Source organism: Panthera pardus, unplaced genomic scaffold, assembly GCF_024362965.1.
Source record: "Panthera pardus isolate Hobbes unplaced genomic scaffold, ASM2436296v1 HiC_scaffold_12, whole genome shotgun sequence".
In the NCBI taxonomy this organism is placed as follows: Eukaryota; Metazoa; Chordata; class Mammalia; order Carnivora; family Felidae; genus Panthera; species Panthera pardus.
In genome coordinates, this window is record NW_026526677.1 from 61,684,254 (window position 1) to 61,706,302 (window position 22,049).

The 22,049-nt window shown below is 37.1% G+C and overlaps 1 protein-coding gene across 6 annotated transcripts in view; it reads right to left on the minus strand.

Moving 5' to 3' along the window:
* NARS2 (asparaginyl-tRNA synthetase 2, mitochondrial) overlaps positions 1-22,049 on the minus strand; it is a 134,854-nt gene that overhangs the window by 37,113 nt on the left and 75,692 nt on the right. For all 6 annotated transcript variants that reach the window (XM_019449947.2, XM_019449948.2, XM_019449946.2 and 3 more), the window contains 3 exons: positions 9,709-9,841; positions 5,776-5,874; positions 5,630-5,667 (listed from right to left, as the gene is read on the minus strand). In XM_019449947.2, the coding sequence (XP_019305492.1) occupies positions 5,630-5,667; positions 5,776-5,874; positions 9,709-9,841 (270 nt within the window). The remainder of the gene's footprint in view (positions 1-5,629; positions 5,668-5,775; positions 5,875-9,708; positions 9,842-22,049) is intronic.

Consider the following 22,049-nt stretch of genomic DNA (forward strand, 5'->3'; position numbering starts at 1 on the left):
GCTCGAACCCGAGAACTGTGAGATCATGACCTGAGCTGAAAACCAAGAGTTGGATGCTCAAGTGACTGAGCCACCCAGGTGCACTGACAAGTTATTACTTTATAGAAGAGGAAACTGAGGTTCAAAATGATTAAAGGTTTACTATTAACCAAGTTCATAGTTGTAATTAAATAATCATTCATTCAAATAGTTAACTATTCATCTTTTGCTCTAGATTTTAAATTCCATAAAAGGAACAATCCTTGCCTGTATTCACTACTGAATTGTTAATGACTAGCATAGTGCCTAACTCATAGCAGGTAGCCAATAAATATGTGTTGAAAAATACTAACCCACTGACTAATGGCTGATAACAAGTATAGCCAGAATTAGAATCCAGGTCCTCTAAGCCATAGCTTATTGCATTCACTGCCCAGAGTAAACAGTGATACATGTTAACAGGAAACCTCAGGGAGAGGACCTAGCCTAAAGAAGAATACTCTCGATCCCATGGTCGCTCAAATTTCATTTACTCATTCATTCCATTATTCAATAAATATTTACTGAGTTCCTGTTAGAGGTACTAAGCACGGGGGGGTGTTGTAACAGTGAACAAAATCAACAAGCTCCCTACCATATGGAGGTGAAAACACTAAACAAATCATCACAGGTATACATTTAAACCACAACCATGATTTGTGCCGTGGAATGGATGATGATGCCGGCAATGATTGATGGGACATAGCCCACGAGGTCATTTCCCAACCTCAGTATTTTACAGACCTGGACTCCAAAGCACAAGTTAAGTGATATGTGACGGTCATAAGGACAGCAAGGAGCTACAGCTACTCTAGCATTAATTCCAGTGTCCTTTTGAATAACATGAAGCATAGTGGTTGAAAGCATGAGCTTTGAAATCAGACGAGTGAGTTTGAATCCCCATTTCATGTTTTATTTGCCTAATCTGAGTTGATTCTTCATCTACAGAATGGCAGTAACAACTACTCACAGAGTTGTTGTGAAGATACAATGAACTACTGGTGTATGTAAAGTGTATCACTACCTGGCACATAGCAAATAGTCAATAAAAGGTGGATATTTTTTTTCCCATCTTAGATCTTATTCACTAGATAAGATGTTCTCTCTGGTTTTCTCTCCCCAGCACAGATCCTTCGGATGCCCAAATTAATTCTTTCCTACCTGCTTCCTTACTACTTTTATCAATATGCAATGTTCAGAAGTCTTCTGTAAGCTCCAGATCTGTACACTGAAACTGCCTACCCAACATCTACCTGAAAAGAATCTCAGCCTTAACATGACACCTGATGATGATGATCCTGATACCTCCTCCCAACTTCCCCCAAGGGCAATACCACTTTCCAAATCTCAGTTAACGGCAACTCCCATTTTTATAGCTGTATAAGACAAAAGGTTTGAAGTCACTCTTGACTTATCTTCTCTCTCCCGAATATTCTCAGCACATCCTGTTTGCTCTATCTTTAAAATATATCCAGAATAGAAAAACTATCTCCACTGCTACCATCCTGGCCGGTGATGGTTATTTTATGTGCCAACTTGGCTGGGCAATGGTATTCAGATATTTGCTCAAACATTATTCAGGATGTTTCTGTGAAGGTGTTTTTGGGTGAGATTAACATTTAAATCAGTGGACTCTGAGTAAAGCAGAGTACTCTCCACAGTGTAGGCCACAACCAATTAGTTGAAGGCTTTAATAGGACAAAGACTGGTCTCTCCCAAGAAACAGGGAATTCTGCCAGCAGAATGCCTTTGGACTCCCAGCTGTAACTCCTCCCTGAGACTCTAGCCTGCTGAACTACTCCATCAAATTTTGAACTCCTCAAGGATCCACACTGTAGGAGATGATTCCTTAAAAATAAATATTTACATATTCACATCATGTCGGTTTTGTTTCTCTGTGTAAATCTAATAGATGTTCTAAATCACCATGTACTCTCATCCAGATGACTCTAATAATCTTCTGGTTGGTTTTCTGCTCTCACTCTTGTGCTGGCTCTCACCCTGAAGTCTGTTCTCACCCAGTAGGCAGAGTGATCCTATTAAATCCAATTCAGATCTTATCAGTCCTGCACAGAACCTTTCAATGGTTTCCTTATCTTACTCAAGCAAAAACCCAAACTCTTCACAGTGGCCTAAAAAGCTATACATGATTTTCCACCTCCCACCACCTTTCCTTGTCTTCTATTATCCTTTTCCCTTATCCACTCCTCACTATTACTTGAACAAACCAGGTATGGCCCAACCTCAGGGCCTTTGTACTTGCTATTTCCTCTGCCTAGAATATTCTTTTTCCACATACCCATATAGCTAGCTCTCTTAGTTTCTTTAACTCTTTACTCAAAAATCATCTCAGTGAGATCTTTTCTGTCACACTAAGTAAAACTTCTACCTCTTCACTCTTTTTGTCTTATCTTCTCTCTCTTCTCTGGGTTTCTTCTCCCTCAGTATTATTCATTCTCACAGACTGTATGTTTTACTTATTTATCTTGTTTCTTGTTTCTTATTTCCTCCCCAGAAATGTAAGCTCAATGAAGGAAGGGAATTTTATCTGCTTTGTTTGCTGCTTTAAAACAGTTGTTTTAGATTTTAGAACAAGCCTGGCACATTGTGAGTATTCAATATACACTGTTTTTTCCTTTTTTCAAGTTTTCATTTAAATTCCAGTTAGTTAACATACTCCATATACACTTAAGTGAAAGAAAAAAAAAAAACCTCAAAAGCTTTCAGTTGTACTCCACTGCCTTTCGATTCTCTATCATAGGGCTCCTATTTCCTCTTTTTCTGATCTTACATCTGTTGTTTTGCTATTTATTCAGGCTCAACGACTCATCACTTTTAACTTGTAGCCTGAAGGTCTACACTGATATCTGAAATTCTCAGCTCAGTCAAGTATGCCAAGTTTTTCTTATTACCATTCTCCAGGACAGGCTGAATTCTTTATTCTCTTAGAACAAAAACTTCCTAAGCCTAATGATAGCAAGTGAAGAATGATACCAAATTACATTGAGAAACAATTTTCTAGTCTTCTGAGTACCAAACTTAACTCCTATACACACTAAATACACCGAATACTAAGACTTATATCAATGATTTGTATTATTTATGAAGAGATTGCTTATTGTTCTTTTTCCATATCAAGTATGTGTTTGTTTTATAATAAACTGTAAAATGGAACAACCTATCTGATTAGTACGGTTAGTGGAATTAACAGTCTGATATCAAGTACTACTTGTACAGGATAGTGGAAATGAAGAAAAAATGTATGTGTTATACTTAAAACACAGATCTTTAGATTTTAAAAAGTCACCAAAAAACCAGATTTAGAATATATTATCAGATTAGAGCAATTGAAGGTAAATTAAAAAAAAGACTGAAACAGTAAAAGTGATAGGCAGACATTACATGTATGTATTTTATAAGTTGGTTTTTTAGATGACACAAATGGAAAGATATTCCATGCTCATGGATTGGAAAAAACAAATACTGTTAAAATGTCCATACTATCCAAAGTAATCTACAATTTAATGCAATCCCTATCAAAATACCAATAGTATTTTTTACATAACTAGAACAAACAATTCTAAAACTTGTATAGAACCACAAAAGACCCCAAATAGCCAAAGCAATCTTGAAAAAGATGAACAAAACCGGAGGTATCACAATCCTAGATTTCAAGAGGTACTACAAAGCTGCAGTAATCAAAATGTATAGTACTGGCACAAAAAGAGACACACAGATCAATGGAACAGCTAAAGAGCCCAGAAATAAACATACAATTGCATGGTCAAATAATCTTTGGCAAGGAGGCAAGAATATCCAATGGGCAAAAGGCAGTCTCTTCAACAAATGGTGGTGGGAAAAGTGGACACCTACATGCAAAAGAATAAAACTGGACCACATTCTTACACCATACACAAAAATAAACTCAAAATAGATTAAGAACCTAAATGTGAGACCTGAAACTATAAACTCCTAGAGGAGAGCACAGGCAGTAATTTCTCTGACCTCAACCACAGCAACACTTTTTTAGATATGTCTCCTGGGGCAAGGGAAACAAAGGCCAAAATAAACTACGGGGACTACACGAAAATAAAAAGCTTTAGCACAGCAAAGGAAACAATAGACAAAATTAAAGGATAACCTATTGAAGAGAAGAAGACATCTGCAAATGACATAGCCAATAAAGGGTTAGTATTAATAATATATAAAAAACTGATATAACTCAACACCCAAAAAACAAATAGTCCAATTAAAAAATGGGCAGAAGACACAGACATTTCTCCAAAGAAGATATAGACAGATGGCCAACAGATACATGAAAAGATGCTCAACATCACTTATCATCAGAGAAATGTAAATTAAAGCCACAATGAGGTATCACCTCACACCAGTCAGAAAGGCTAAAATCAACAAAACATGAAACAAGTGTTGGCAAAGATGTGGAGAAAAAGGAACCCTCGTGCACTATTGGTGGGAATGCAACTGGTGCAGCCACTGTGGAAAACAGTATGGAGGTTACTCAAAAAATTAAAAATAGAACTACCATATGATCCAGCAATTCCACTACTGGGTATTTATCCAAAAAATTAAAAAACACTCATTTGAAAAAAATGTACGCGTGCTTATGTTTATTGCACCACTATTTACAACAGCCACATTATGGAAGCGTGTCCACTGATAGATGAATGGATAAAGAAGATGTGGTATCAATATGTACACGATGGAATATTACCCAGCCATAAAAAAGGAACAAAATCTTGCCATTCACAACAACATGGATGAATCTGGAGAGTATAATGCTAAGAGAATTAAGTCAGTCAGAGAAAGACAAATGCCATATGATTTCACTTATATGTAGGACTTAAGAAACAAAACAAACAAAGAAAAAAACAGACGAAGCAAAAAACCTCCCAGACTCTTAACTATAGAGAACAAACGGATGGCTACAGAGGGGAGGTGGGGAGGTGATGGGGATTAAAAATACACTTATCATGATAAGCAATGAATAACGTATATAATTGTTGAATCACATTGTATCACCTGAACCTGATATAATACCCTATGTTAATTATACAGGAATTAAAATAAAAGCTTTTTAATTGAGACAAATTTTTTTTTTTTTTAATTTTTTTTTTTTTTAACGTTTTATTTTTGAGACAGAGAGAGACAGAGCATGAACGGGGGAGGGGCAGAGAGAGAGGGAGACACAGAACTGGAAGCAGGCTCCAGGCTCTGAGCCATCAACCCAGGGCCCAACGCGGGGCTCGAACTCACGGACCGCGAGATCGCGACCCGAGCTGAAGTCGGCCGCTTAACCGACTGAGCCACCCAGGCGCCCCCCGAGACAAATTTTGATTACTAAAGTCAGTATTAGTTTGAATTGCATTAATACAATTAATAATTACTCTGTTCATTTATCTTGCTATGATTTATTCATTTATTTATTCATGAAACATTATCACCTAGGAACCAGACATAAGAGCTATAAAAACATTTAAAACCTGGGCCTTCCTTGTGATAAGGAGATACATATATATATAAAAATTTAATGCAGTACAATATATACTGTGATAAAGTGTAAACAAAGTTCAGAGAAAGTATAATTACTTACATTAAAAAGTTGTTTTTTAGCATATGTTCTAATCTGTCCTTGGTAAGAAAAGAGAAAAAAAATTATTAAATGCAATTATATTTATTATATGTAACTAATATACTTAAAGAGTAGATGGATTGGACTTTATCCACAAAACTAATTACCTTTTGACCAGGAGCTATGAATTTGTGACAGAGTTCAACATCTTCAGTACAGTTTGAAAGAACCATCATTGTTGCAGTCTTGAAGAGCCCCTCCATAACCTAAGAGAAATGACATAGAATTGCCTGACAAGTAGGCTACTTTATATGAAAACCTGTTTAGGGTGCGGACTGATCTCCAGGTTTTAGCGGCTATCAATCCATTAGGCTTCTTAATCCCTGAATGTACTATACCAAGTTAGTTCAGTTTTCCAGATTGCTTTGGGGAGGCAGTGCAACTTCTTCCCAGAGTGGGTAAAAAAAAAAAAAAAAAGAAAGAAAACTGTATGACTCTTCTGTTCATAGTTTCAATACTTAGTATTGAAGCGGGATGTTAAAGGAACAGCCAAAACTGACATCTCTCTAAACTGCGATATACTCACTGTAGAATCAGGACAATGACGGTACCTAGCTCACAGGATTGTTATGATAATTAAATGAGATAATCCATGTGTAAGACTTAGCTTTAGTACCTGGTTCAGAGAAGCATACAACAAACATTAGTTGTTGTGAACAGTAAGACACTTTGAGAAGTGCTTCATTCAGTCACTGGTAAATGAAAGTTGACTTTAAAATTAGAGGAGCAATGAGATACACCTATATAGATTTTATATATAGAGAGATAAGTCTACGTAGACTTTTGCTTTGCTAAAGCATACAGTAAAAAGAACACAAATCATGATACAACACAAATCAGTATGTAAGAATTCATTCTACTAGGAGTATCCACAGACATCTCACAGAAGAAACTCTTGCTGGAAGAAAAAAAGTGGAATGGAAGATATTTCTAATCAAAACTAAAATTTTTGGTCTGAAGTCAGGGAGCTATTAGGCCCTCTAAATGTTGTATTCAGAAAGATACAGACATTCATTAAGTACAGGCTGCCTCAAAGTCAGGTATCTTCCCTTCCTCTCTTGCATTTCTGGTACACCCTATCATGGCACCCACAGGGTGGGGCACAAGCATCTACTGAATTAACTTAATATGACCAGATACAGGAACATACTTAATTACCAACGGACAACTAGATACATTTATTTTTTATATAGTGTGTGTGTGTGTGCGCATACACACACACACACACACACACACACACACACACACACACATATATATTTTTTTTTTGTAGAAGAGTAAGGAAAAACCTGATGAAAGAAGAACAAAAGGAAGCTAAAGATCTTTTCCCTTGAGCCTATATTACCTTCAATCTAACAGTGAGATAAAGAAATCACTAAGTAACTGAATTATTTATGAAGGGTCATATACCTCAATCACTAACAAAAGCTGGCACATATGGGGAACACACAAAAACAGGCTGATTGGACACCCAGCCTGTACTAGTGAGGGGTACAATACACCTATCTGTAAGATGAAGACTGTGACCACTGGGGTTGTTAAACTGGTGTGTTTCACATGAGCAGTAAATTTCCATTTGAAGAAGAAAATCATTGCCTTCTCTAACCTTGACTTTCAGACTATGCTCTATAAATATATTTGAAGAAAACAGAAACTTAACTGAAGGGTTAGCATAACCTTCAGATGTTTTAAAAAATATATTACTCAATGGGTCAAAAATAGTAATATTTATTTGTTTATACCTCTTGAGGGGAAAATCCTTTGTTACTCTGATTTCATATTTTCATCAAGATAATAATTTCCACAGAATGTAATTTATAAAAGGGATAAAATTAAGAGAAGCAGAAGATTAATTTTCAGGGACGCACATCTTTCTTCTGTCTTTAAGGAAAAGCTTGCACTTCAATTAATTAAAAATCATTCAACAGTGTGTGCTGAGTACCACTCAGTGGAATACCAAATAAGAATTATTTAGTTATAGAATATACAATTATAGAGCAAAGATTATCATGTTTAATAAATTCTAATCTAATTTTTGTCTTTGGAACTTTTCTCTGATATCTATGTTTGGGCAGGAGAGACAGAGAGAGTCAAGGCAAAAACAGGGAGTAAAGGGTGTGGTTCCACTGCTTACAATACTCTCACTGTCTAAATCAAACAGTAATACAGAATAGGGTGGTATGCTCAGACTGAAAGCTGCCTAAGGAATTTTAAGCCTCCTCGTGAGTCTCAGATCCTGAATCCCCACAACTTAGAAAAGAGCTACTTGACAGCATTACTATTGCCATTTTTGGCCAGATAATTGTTTGTTGAGGGGGAGGGACCTGTACATTTTAGCATGCTGAACAGCGTCCCTAGCCTTTACCCACTAGATGCCAGTAGCAACCACTCACCCGTCTCTTCCATCCACTTCCTAGGAGAGACAACCAAAAACGTCCCCTGGGGATTCCTGATCCGAGAACAATCAGTGGGAGATGTTAAAGGGGTAAGTGGAAACTGTGGGGTATGGTCAAAACACCCCTTCAGGACCAAGAGTTTTTTCTCCACTTGGAATATTAACTGCTGATGTCTCATGGTTGGACTCCTCTTCAGGAACTGGCCAGGCCAAGAGTGCTATCTTACGCAAGAGTATGTCTCTTCCAAGACTAATCCATGTCAGGCAACTGTTGGACAGGGAAACAACAAAGGCCCACCACCCCCTTGTCTTCCTACGGGACAACTATGAACATTCCAGCTCCAAAGTTCCTCAAAGAATTAGCTAAGGCCTCTGTAAATGCATTGTAGTTCAACTTTTCCCTCTGCCCAATACAGCTTTCTTCCTTTCCTTACGGGTATTGCTCTCCAGAGCATTCCCCAATAATCCCAACCCCCAAATCTGCTCTATAGTTTGTTTACTAGGAAATCCAACCAGGACTGGATAATAAAATAGTAAGTCCGTTCTATTTGATGATATACGTGGTATTTATGTTTTAAGTAGAATTGGGCCATTTACTGGGTAAGAGCAGAAAGATATAAAATGAATAGAAGTGAGAGTTGATGAAAGTTGAAACATTCTGTAATTACAAATCCAAACTAAGATATTAGTGGTACTGGAGAGACAATTCATAATAACAACAATCATTTCTGGGTACAAAGTGCCATGACCTATTATTCTATGTGCCTTATATACATTATCTGTGTAATCCTCTGAACTACCGCATAAAGTAGGAACTATTACTCTCATTTTACAGATGAGGAAACTGAGGCTCAGAGAATTAACTCCTTTGTCTAAGGTCACATAGCAAGTAAGTGGTGGAGCTAAACATTCCTGGTCCATCCAACTTCAGAGCTTATGTGCTCTATCTGGATTACGGCCACAGCCTCCTAAAAAAGCTCCCACCCCCATTTTTATCTCCCTCTAAATAATTAAAATGTTACGTAAGAGATGTTTCTAAACTATAATAGACATTGGCTTTTCCCAACTGAGAACTCTTTCTCCTTTAAGTCCAAACTACTTAGTATGGCATTTACAAAGTCTTTCTTTCATGATCTGACTCTTGACTATCTCTCTGGCCGTACCTCTTGTCCCTCTTCTTCCCAAATAGAGCTCTGCTGGCTCCTGTACATGCTTTCCAATATAGCTATGGAGACATTTCTCTAACTATAAGGATGTTTTATTTATTTGCCTAACAAATAACGAGAGCTAGTATTTACTGAGCCTGCCATATGCCAGGCCCACTACTAGGTGCTTTACATTATACAAACATTTCATTTACTCCTCCCCATAACCTTATGAAATAGTTACTATTATTCTCATTTTATAGTTGAGAAAGCTAAAGATCATCAAGGTTAGATAACATCAAAACAAAAGTAATGGCAGAGCTGGGATATGAACTTAAATCTATCTGACTCTTGTACTTTAAAGGCACTTAATGTTTATCAAATTTAGTTCTCCATCTTCTTCACTCCATGAACACCTATAATGCACAGATGTACACAGAAGCATTTCAATCTCACAGATATCTGTTATTCAGAAATTGTTTTAAAACTTGCATACCTACCTGCATGAGATCTTGAAGACTCTCAACAAAAGAAATCTCTGCTTCTACCATATAAAACTCTGCCAGGTGTCTCCGGCTCTGAGAATTCTCTGCTCGGAATGTTGGACCAAAGGTAAACACTTGAGTAAAAGCTCTGCAATTCAAGATTAAAAGTATAAAAACAGGATTCACATTATTAATTTTAAGTATTTAAAACACTCAGTGTACTCTTAAGTATAAAAGGTTTTGTGCCTCTGTCTTGTCACAAATCCACCCATATTAGCTGCTATATTTCTCTAATGGGTGATAATAATAGTTTCATTAAAAATGTTACATTTATAGAAACCATTTTATCCCGAAGGAATTTGCAAATGCTTTACAAACCCTATGGCTTACTAAATATAGAATCAACCACTTCTGGGCGCACTCAACTGCAGCTGCCTTAAACAGCAGGCAACTACACTTCGCAGCAATCAAGAACAAAGTAAAGGAAAAATACCACAGCCCAACAAGCTTCACAGAGATTCTATATAGTCACAGTTAAAACTAGAATTTCACATGGATAAAGTATGCTCATTTTTTTTTTTTTAAGTGAAAAAAGAGTATCTGATATGTATGGTGATCTGTCTTGCTCAAATCCTCTTCAGGTCCTTCACAACCACCCAAGTGTTTCAATGATCGCTGAATGACCCCTGAAACTTGGGGGTGAGGACGGATTTTGAAGAACTGTCTACTTTATTCTCTGGTATTCAAGAGAATAGCTCATAGCGCAACAATTCAAATAGTGGGGGAAAATCTTACTTTTCAATTCCTGCAGAAAAGTGGACAGTACACTTTCATTCTTTAACACTTAAAGTCTCCCTCATGTGGAATCAGGCCAACAACTGGGGTTAAATCAAACATATATGAAATACTGAGTATTTCCTGAGGACTATCTAATCTTTGAATTTTAAGAGTTTGCTAGGACAAAACAAGAGACTTGGGGCTCCTCAGCTATTATCCTGAGTATTCATCATTTGACTGGCATTAGTCAAACAACATTAAGATCAGAAAACAGTGCAGAAAATAGATTATGGACACACACACACACACACACACACACACACACACACCCATTGGGCTTTTTTTTTTAAGATACTCTAGGAAATAAAACAGTAAGACAATTATAATGGAAATCAAGATATTTATTTTTTCTTTCAAAAGGCTATTTTAGTTGAGGCCTAGTTGGTAAGAAGCTTAGGAATTTATGTTTTGGTTCTAGTCACCTTCCTGAAACCATAATCAGTTAACCTCCAAGAACCTTAGTTTTTAATGGAAAAATAAACAATAAGAACTCAAAAATATTACTATGGTAACCTCTCTGTTGAACTTCAGATCCAGACGTGCCTACTAGAATGTTCCTGAAAACACTGACCCTACCTTGTGCAAAATGAAAATCCTTGCCCTGCTCCCAGAGTAAACAAAACACAAAGCAAAGAACAATCCTTCCTCTCCTTTTTCACTTTCCCCAATTCTATTAATCTCAGTTACTCCACCTCATCACCCAAACCAGCTCTCCCACTGCCCACATTTCCCATATCATATTGTTTACACCTAGGAAAACTCTCGAAAATCCACAGACTCCCTGCCCCTCCCTTTATTATTTTATTTTATTTTATTTTATTTTATTTTATTTTATTTTATTTTATTTTATTATTTTATTTTATTATTTTATTTTATTTTATTTTATTTTTTATTTGAGAGAGAGAGAGTGCATGTTGGGGAGGGAGCAGAGGGGGAGAGAGAGAATCCCAAGCATGCCCACTGCTCAGTGTAGAGCCTGACAGGGACTCAAACACATGACCCCGGAATCATGACCTGAGCTGAAATCAAGAGTTGGATGCTTAACTGACTGAGCCGCCCAGGTGCCCCCACCCCACTTTTTTTTTTTTTTTTTTTTTAATCTTCAAAGATACTGCTAGTATCTTTGTATCGCCTGGAGAACTACAACTTTTTAAAATTAATTTATTTAGAGAGAGTGCAAGCAGGGGAGGGGCAGAGAGAGCAGGAGAGAGAGAATCCCAAGCAGGATGTGCGCTGTCAGCACAGACCCTGACTCCGGGCTCTAAATCACCAACTGTGACATCATGACCTGAGCCGAAACCAAGAGTTGGATGCCTAACCGACTGAGCCACCCAGGCGCCCCGAACTACAACTTTTTAACTGGTGACTGCCACTTGTCTTTCTTCCTCCAGCCCCAAGCTACTATGACTTCTCAAACTCATGTGTGATTATACCAGCCATAATTTAAAAATCTTCAATGATTCCCTGTTTAAATTTTTTTTTTTTTCAACGTTTTTTATTTATTTTTGGGACAGAGAGAGACACAGCATGAGCAGGGGAGGGGCAGAGAGAGAGGGAGACACAGAATCGGAAACAGGCTCCAGGCTCCGAGCCATCAGCCCAGAGCCCGACGCGGGGCTCGAACTCACGGACTCACGGACCGCAAGATCGTGACCTGGCCGAAGTCGGACGCTTAACCGACTGCGCCACCCAGGCGCCCCAATGATTCCCTGTTTAAATGATACAATTCAAACTCCTAACTTTTACTCACTTTCTTTCTCAAAGCCTTTTCTCTAGTTATGCTGAAGATACTCCCCTCACACAGCATGCTCAGGCAAGTCTTTAGGCCTTTGCTAGGCTGTTCCCTGCCTCTAATGACCATTACTGGCTCCTCTCTCTCCAAAGAGCAAATTCCCAACTATCCTTCAAGACTTGACTCAAATGCCACTTTCTCTTTGTAACCTTACCATACATCCCCAAATTTACTGTTCCCTCCTTTATAGGACTATGACATTTTGTTTATGTATTATACAGAATATATCACTTGGAAATGCAATTATATATGTCTTTCTCTCCCAATAAACTACGAAATTTTCCAGAGCAGGAATCATGTTTTATTCATATTTACATCTCCAGTGCCTAAGATAAAACAGGTGCTCATGCTGAATGAATGAGTACTAATGATGATGACAGGCTTCCTCAGTTGTAAAGTGGAAAAGTACAGCATGCTCACAAACAGTAACATTACAAATAATGTACAGAAAAATACTCAGATATATTTTACTGTGGCTGTTACTCAGTACCTAAAAGGTGTCAAACAATCTAGGCCTGTTCCAAATAATAACCTAAAAAATTATAAGGCCCTGGGTTTCCAATCTGTGACTACACAATCTCTAGGTAGGTTGTCAGTAGTATATCTACATAAACGAAATGACATTTCTTTCTGAGACTTCATCAGTGATCTTCCTGAAATACAAGGAAAGCCAATGAGACTGTTTTTCAAAAGACACATATAATCTGTATTAAGATACTAGTTACAGAGATAATAGTTTATAAGAAGAACTACAAGTTCCAGTCAAAAGGACATCTGCTTCTCACATGGCAATTCTACGTAGGGTGCCCAAAGATGAGTAGCAATAGGGATTTTTAGTTTAACGACGGTTAATAATTTTCCCTAGCAATGTAGGGTAAGCCGCTCTAGTATAAAATAATGAAGAATGCCAGGGATTCTTATTTTAATTATAATATGGATCAGGCTCTGATTGAGGTACCCAAGAGTTAAGTATTATTCTAATAGGGTAAGTAAAAACTGATGGCCATGTGCTTCCTCTGAATTAACAGAAATTTAAAATGATCTGGAAGCTATGTTACAAAACTGCCTCATTCAGCATCTAGTCTTTAAGCAGATGAACATTTAATCATTCCATAATGAACATCTTCTGCCAGTGCCCAGTGTTTGCTTACAAAAGTAGGGACAGCAGCAGTAGTACCAGCGATAGCAGCTGCTGTTACAAGTACTCCTTGCGGGCCACACACTAGCTGTAAGAACCTTACAGTTAATTCCTTTATAGTTAACTCAATAAAGTATGTATTGTTACTTCTCTTTTTCAAGCTAAGAAATGGAACTTCAGAGAGGTTAAGAAGCTTTCCCTTAAGTCACGGAGTCGCAGCCTCTTAAGTGGTACAGGCCAGATTCAAATCCAGATCTGATCCTAGTGGTCACGGCCTTTATCACGATATGAAAATAATGATGCTCATAACTGAACACTGACAGACTCAGAGAATTACAAAGAAAACTTTATAATGCACCTCCCCCCATACTCTTCTCAGAGATAATCAGGGTGAGTAGTTTGATATATTTATTGTATTGTATTTATTATATTGATATATTTATCTACCTTACGAATAGTTTATTTGTTTTATGTGTTAAAGTTATAGCTTACTAGGATATGTTGCCTTCATGTAAGAAGAATGATAAATTTTCATCAATATTTCCTAACCTTTAGCAAGTCATTTAGCCTTTCTGGTCTCAAATTCTTACATGAGTGGGAGATAGGAGCAGCTTGGCATTAATCTCTAGTGTCTTTTACAACAATTTTGTTTCTAGGTCCACGTGAAATCATTCGTATTTTAATTTATGCTGACTTCTTCTTCTTTTTTGTCTTCCACAGACATGAAAGACATTTGCAGCAAGGCTTGGGCTAACCAACATTTAAAATAAGATCTGACAACAAGGCCATTTCTAAAATAAGACACAAAACCAGGTGAAAGGCCAGTACTGCTGTGAGAAGAGACCAGCAGAGAAAGAAAACACTCAGCACTAAAAAGCATTCTTGTGCCAAATTATGGAGAGAGGCAAACTATATAAGGAAAGTCCACGAGCTTGGACTTGATGTTTAAGATAACAAAAGTACATTCAATACACATCAACCAGCTTAACTACAAAAACAGCTTTTTAAAAATAAAAAATAAAGTTACCAAAAAAAGGTTGTACTACAGCCATAAATTGGTAAGTGGATTACTATAAAATGGTCACTGAGTGCTTGGCCATTTATTCTTTTGGGCCCTAAAATTTAAGAGCTAATCTTCATATTTTGAAAGAATAGAGGAATTACTGTTCCTTAGCTGGGGAAGAACTTATTCAGCAGAAGATGGATCAGCAACTTTCCCTAAGGACCCCACTCCCAACCTCCTATCACTTGTCTGTGGTCAGCTCAAAAAAATTCCATTGAACTAAAATGAACTCACAGCTTTCACCTAGCTTTTAAAACAGTCTTTGTCAAATGGTATTTCCATCTTTCAGAAGGAAATCATCTGTTTTACTACTGCTTTGAATCCACTGGCTTATCACTACTATGACACATTTGCCATTCATTATTTCCACAGAGCGGACCCCTACCTTTCAGCGTTCCCCTCTCACTCTGACCATCCAATGATACACTAGGTGGAAGGGTGTAATACGGAGCTCTCACCATTTCAACAATTCATGTCAAGATGCCTTAGGGAGGATGCATCCTCAAATCTAAAAATTATTCTCTACCATCACTGTTAAACATTTCTTAAAAAATTGTCTTTAATGTTTCCTAAATATTTGATTTAGTACTGAGTTTGAGGCCCAAACAAAATTTAATCTTAACTGTATAATGAGCTTCAAAGATCAAGAGAATCTGACTACAATCCTGGAGGGTTGGCTACTCTTCTCCAAGGAGATAACATCTTGCTCCGGGGGAAGGACATTCCAGAAAAGGGAACATCAAGCACACAGGTCTAAGGTAGGAACAAGCATGGTAATAGGAAAGTCTGGATATTTGATTCTCCTTGGAAGATTCTCTCCTCTTGAAACATTTAACACTGTATTCTCCTAGTTTTCCTATTTATTTGATGTCCATCTCTGTCTCTTCTACTCTAGCTGTTTATTAAACACTAGAGTTCCTCAATACTTAGTCACTAGAGGCTCCTCGGTTCTCACGGTATGCATTCTCCCTAAATGAGCTCACCTCAGCCAACAAATTTCAATCAATCACCTATCGGCATACAATTCACACATTTATATCTCCTGCCCACATTTCTTCTCTAAGCTCCAGAAGCATATCAGCTATTCGACTGATCTGCTGACTTGTCACAAATGCAACTCACACCTTCCCCTACCCTCATTTTGTCTTCAATCTTCTTCTAGCCTTCTTAAGTCAATCCTCTCATTAGGCTCTGTTTAGTAATACCATGTACTCCTGTTCACAGCACCTTTTAAAATTTAAAAAAAAAAAAAAAGAAACACATAGATGTGATCATTTGTTTAATGTCTGTCCATCTCCTTCATTTGTCTGTAGATTTCATTACCTTATCTATTTTTTGGTTCATCATATTACCCTCAGTCTTAACCCAGTGCCCAACAACACCAGACAATTACAGTTTGTCAAATAAGCAAATAACTTGTTTTCCATAAAATTTGCTGATCTCCAAACTGAATATTTGAAACAGCATTAGGTTAGGGGTGAGGATAGAGGAGTAATATGAGGAAGATGGTAAACAGAATATAAATTACTAAGCAAAAAATTCTGCTATTTTCTAAAATAGTTTTTCACAGAAGGCACTAGGAGATTAACAAAATCAGTTTTTTGAAAAGTGACTGCCCATATACTAGTTTTTACTCTATAGTCAACAAGTAAATTTTTGACAAGGACTAGATCTGGTGAACTTCTCTATTTAGCAAAGATTTTATTTCTTGATGAACTGAAATATTATCACATGAAAAAATCACCCTAAGTCTTATTCTATGTAAACAGAGCAACAGCTGATTCTTTTGCTTTTGTGACAGTGGATACCAACAATTTAGAATAATTATTCCACTTCATCATTCCTGCAATGATGGGCTCTTCAGAGGACTGGCTGATTGGATAGGAGGTCTTAGAAAATAAGATTTTTGTAAAAGGCCATAATTTGCGGACAGTCCTAAATGAATATTTATCCTGTTTCAATAAGACACTAAAATCACTTTTCCAAAAAAGCTAAAGCTAAACATTGTCAACTGCATCTATTCATACCTAGATTATCCTTCTTATACTTCTCGTATTTAACAGCCCTTATAATGAGGACCACTAAAGAGAACAAAATGTGGTACGTGCACCACATGGTATTTACATATTATTGAAGTCTATAAAGATTTCTAAGGTTATCTTTCTGAGGCCTGATGCTAGAGGTAGATGAGTCATTATGGCATTGAACTATCAACAATTTCCTGGGCTTACATCCTGTACAAATGACCCTTGCTTTTTTAAGGTTATGGTAATGATTAAGAACATGTACTCTAAAAACTTAAACTGAAATCCTGGCTCCTCCACTTATGAACTAGCCAAGTTAACTTCTTTTGAGAATAAATTTTCCATGTGAAAATGGGGTTATGTAGTATACATATGTATGTATGTAGTTAATACATATGTCATGAAGTTATTATAAAGATAAAATGAAACAAAATATGTGAAAAGCTTAACCTCATATTAACTAAATGGTAAGTGTCCAACAAATGGGTAATAACTACTTTTTTTGTTTGTTTCCTTTCTTTCCAAAGGTCTAAGTTCTCATTTGGTTGGTCTCAAGACCTCTTTATACTTTCAATTACTGAAGATCTCAAAGGAATTTTGTTTATGCAGGTTATGTCCACTAGTATTTACCATCAAAACTGAGAAATTTAAAAAACTGTGTTGATTTTAAAACAATGATAAACCCATATAAGTCATAAAGAACATTTTTTAATAAAAATTCATAAGAGGAGTGGTACTGTTTTACATTTTTATAAATCTCTTTCATGTCTGGCTTAATAGAAGACAGCTGGATTCTCATATCTGCTTATGCATTCAATCTGTTGTGCTATCGCATGTCACGAAGACTTTGGAAAACTTCAATGTACACTCATGAGAGAATGAGAATGAAAAAGGCAAATACTGTCTTAGTATTACTATGAAAATAATTTTAATCTCAAAGGCCTCTCCTGAAAGGATCTCAGGAGGCCTCAGGGAATCTCCACACCAAATTCTTGAGAATCACCATTTCAGGAAATGGTTCTCAATGAGGAGTATTAATTCTGGGCTTTATCTCTGGAGACCTTCACTCAGAAGGATGGTGGCAATGAGTATGTTTTAAAAGTTCCAAAAGTAATTATTATGTGAACCCATGATTAAGAACCACTACTCTAAAATATGTTTAGATTCCCTAATTGATATCCTTTTTTAGAAAGCCTCTTGACTAAAATTCTTAAATGAACGATAACATGTTTTGGTGAGGATGTAGACAAACTCCTCATACACAGCTTGTAGGAATGTAAAATTGTGCAGCTGCTATGGAGAAGTCTGGTGATCCCTCAAAAAGTTAAACATAGAATTATCATACGACCCAGCAATTCTACTTCTGAGTATATACCTCAAAGAAATGAAAATAGATGTTGAAACAAAACCTTGTACATGAATGTTCATAGCAGCATTATTCATGATAGGCAAAACTTGGAAAAACCCCAAATGTATGTTAACAGACTAATGGAAAAACAAAAGGTCACATATCCATACAATGGAGTATTATTCAGCCAGAAAGAGGAATGAAGTACTAATATACCCCACAATATGGATAAACCTTGGCATTATGCTGAAACTAAAGAAGGCAGACATGAAAAGCCCCATATTGTAAGCTTTCATTTCTGTGAAATATCCAGAACAGGCAAATATTTAGGACAGAAAGCAGAAGAGTGAGCGCCAAGGACCAGGGAGAAGGGAGAATAGAGAGTGAATGCTTCGTGGGTATGGGATTTCCCAGTGATGAAAATGTTCTGGAACTAGACAGCGGTGTTGGTTGCACAATGGCATGGATAGTAAACTTCTTGTTATGTATATTTTATCACAATAAAAAGTTCTTTTAAGTTTATTGGAACTAATTGTCCATGAGGTACTTCACACATTTTATTTTATCCTTGCTACCCAAAAAGCACTATACAACATGGTCATCCTGTTCTTGGTGGCTATTTCTGACTCCTCTTTCAGCTGCTTGCAATCTCTGAGACTGCCACTTCCGACCACTTACGGCTGCTCTTTCCCATCTTACGTTTTCCTCTACCTACAGCCCTTTCTTAGTAAGCACTGATGGTCAATCAGGATACTTTTTCATTTCATTTTAGGTTACAACCTAATGGTAACACATCCAATAAAGTTTATAGCTTTTAAGATCCCTTTTGCTCAGGCTCAGAGATTTACCAAAAATGACTTCTTTTTGGCATGTGTCTTTCCCCCCTACCTCCTTTAGCTACTCTCTGGTCTAAAGCTGTTGTGGAACACTGTGGATTCTAAAAGGATTCAGTCAGTTTACTGATTGAGTAAAAGGAAGTTTTGTTGTAAATGCTTAAATGATGTATTGCAGTGGTTCTACACCTTTAGCAGCATTAGACTCCCTGGGGCTTGTTAAAATTCAGCTTGCTGGACCCCACACTCAAGGTTTCTGCTTCAGTAGGTCTTAGGGTAGGCCTGAGAGGTCATATTTTTACAAGCTCCCAAGTGATGCTGCTGGTCCAAGGACAACACTTTGAGGACAACCGATCTGGTGGGGGGGGGGGGTTCTCAATCTTGACTGTGTAGAGTAAGTTATGGTTCTTCAAAAACAATCAAGAGACCCAGTCCCACCTGCAGACCGATTAAATCTGTTTTTCTGGGGGCTTGAGTTGAAATATGATGCACCTATATTTTTTAAAAGGCTTGCCAGACATTCTTTCTTTCCCTCCAGACATTCTAATGGACAGCTAGAGTTGAGAACCGCTGATGTAGACCTTCTAATTACCAATTATAATGCAACATAAAAGGGACAAATAATTGGTACAGAGGTACCATTTGCATAAGAGCTATAGACTAAGAATGAAATAAGACATTTTTAATATTCTTGACCAACTCCAAATCAGAGCTTGTTCTATGAACACAAAAGCATAAAGAGACCATGACAGACTAGAAACAGGCAAGATGCTTTTAGAGGAACACTTGGCCTGCAGAAATAATGCAGAAAAATCTCTATTTCTCTGCATTCATTTTCCCTGTATTCTAGAAGAGGAGGAAGAGGAGGGGGAGGGAAAGGATGGGTGAGAGGAGAAAAGGAAGACACAGAATAGAGAAATACCCATTTAGGCCCTGCAGTAAGTCTTTTACGTGTGTACCAAGTGACATATACAGGGATTTCAGAGCTGCACAACAATGCACTAGGAAAACACTAGGAAAAAATACCCATCAGCAATAAACTAGATGATTTGTGGCATATTCATACAAAGGAATATCCCACAGTAGCGAAAATGAATAGATTATGCAACATGAATATAAGGTAACAATGTGGAGGCTATTAGGAATATATTAAGTGAATAAAGGAAGTCATAGAAGAATACACACAGATGATTCCATTTATACAAAATTCAAAAGCTTGTGAAACTAAAAAATGAGTTGTTTATGAACATATGTGATGACACTATGAACAAAAAATGATAAACACAAAATTGAGGCTAGTGGCTAGTTCTCATGGGGAGGGAAGGGGAAAGACTACAGAAACATTTTGGGAGGACCAGAGTGTTGAATATATCATTATTCTTTATGCTTTACTTACACATCTATTTAAAAAGTAATTTTGTGTCCATGCAATATTTAGGCACCAAAAAAGACACAGGATGGACAAACTAATGGAACACAATAAAAAGTAAAAATGACAAAATTATACTAAAACTAAAGGGCAGGCATTGGCATCAGAGCCCCAAACACCTGACCACGATGCCACTCAGTTCTTCATACTTCCTACCTTTCTTCTCTCTCTGTCCATTCAATTTAACTCAACAAACATTAACACACTCTGAGTACCTGTATTTGTCCAGCATTACTGTGCTAAGGGCAACAGAAACCTTAGCACCTCACAGCACGTAACACGAGTGACTTCAATGCTTTATGCTTTGGCCAGAGGTCAGTTAAATTTGCACTGTTCAATATGGTGACTACTAGCCATATATGGCTATTTAACATTTACACTACTTAAAATTAAGTAAAATTAATAAAAATTCCGTCTCTCAAACTGGCCACATTTCAAGTGCTCAACAAGCCACATACAGCAGCTAGTGGCTACTGTATTGGACAGTGAAGATACAGAACACTCCCATTGCTGCAGTGAGTCCTACTGTCTAGCACCAAAGTAGACTGCTGAATTCTCAATGAATACAGAAGATAAACAACTGAGAAAAACATGTGCTCAGGCAATGGGACATGAGGGCAGGGATCAAAGGAGGCCAGAGTTGCTGGGGCCTACTCAGACATGTTTTACTTTACCCACAGCTATTGACCTGTCATGTCAGGTCCCTGTGGCTCTCCTCCCCTGTCTCATATCTGTTGCTTTATAAAAATAATGCCCTGCTTTGTGTTTGGAGCCATAGTTTCCCTCTTCTGATAAAATGGCTGCCTTTCTGAAAGGCACTGATACACAACCTAAGAATTATTCAGTAATCCATATTTCTAGCTTTTATTTAACTTTCCATCTATGTGCATACCTAACTCTGAGAAGCAGGCTTTGACAGGCTATTAAATCACCCCATGGCCAACTACAAGCCATTGCATTTATCATCTTCAAAAGATGAGGATGAACCTACTATTCTCCAATGAAAGTGGTTTCCTGAGAAGGAACACTCAAAACAGATACATGATACAATGAATAGTTCTTCCATCTTTTGATTTGCTTTCACTTATAAATACGTCACTAAATGCCAAAAAGAAACAATGAGTGCTGAATAATACTAAAAACAAATACTTTTAATTATATGGATTATGGTATAATCTACACAAAAGGTAGGGAGACTTTGGATTGAACAATTTGAGCAGGTATCTTCAAATTCTCCTGTCATACTCAATGCTCAATAGCTATATATGAAATACCAGTATTATATCAAACACATATTTTGGCTACAATGGGCATGCTTGTAAATTTTGAGATAATTCTTTATACAGTAGTCCCCAAAGCACGGTCTTCCCAGACTTCAAATGTTCTCACTGAACCTTGCACTATACTGCTGTGAAGTAGAATCAGGAGGAAAGCACAGAATAATTACCCAGTTGAAGAAACTAAGTAAAAGTCACTAAAAGATGTTACAGAAACAAAAACATTTAGGTTTTTATCTTTATCTTCCAACCTCCATCATGATCCACACACTAAATTTGCCTCTTAAATGTGAAATATGGCTGGCTCAGGTTTTGCATATTCTCCAAATTGTAGAGATTTATGTGACACATGTATATTTATCTGTCCTATGCACCTGTTTCAAGTGGCAAAACATGGGTTTTACTTTTTCAGTGCAGGGGTATACAATAGGAGATAAAGTGGGAACTGACATCAAGAGAAATAAGTACAATTATCAACTAACAAATGTGAGTGAGCTTATTTGTTACCAATTTCTACTGGTGAGAGAGAAGCAAAAAACCATGGCTGGCTGAGTGTCTTATTACCAATTTCTTTTCGAGAAGCAAAAATGAAATTTCCTTTTATTTTATAAAAAA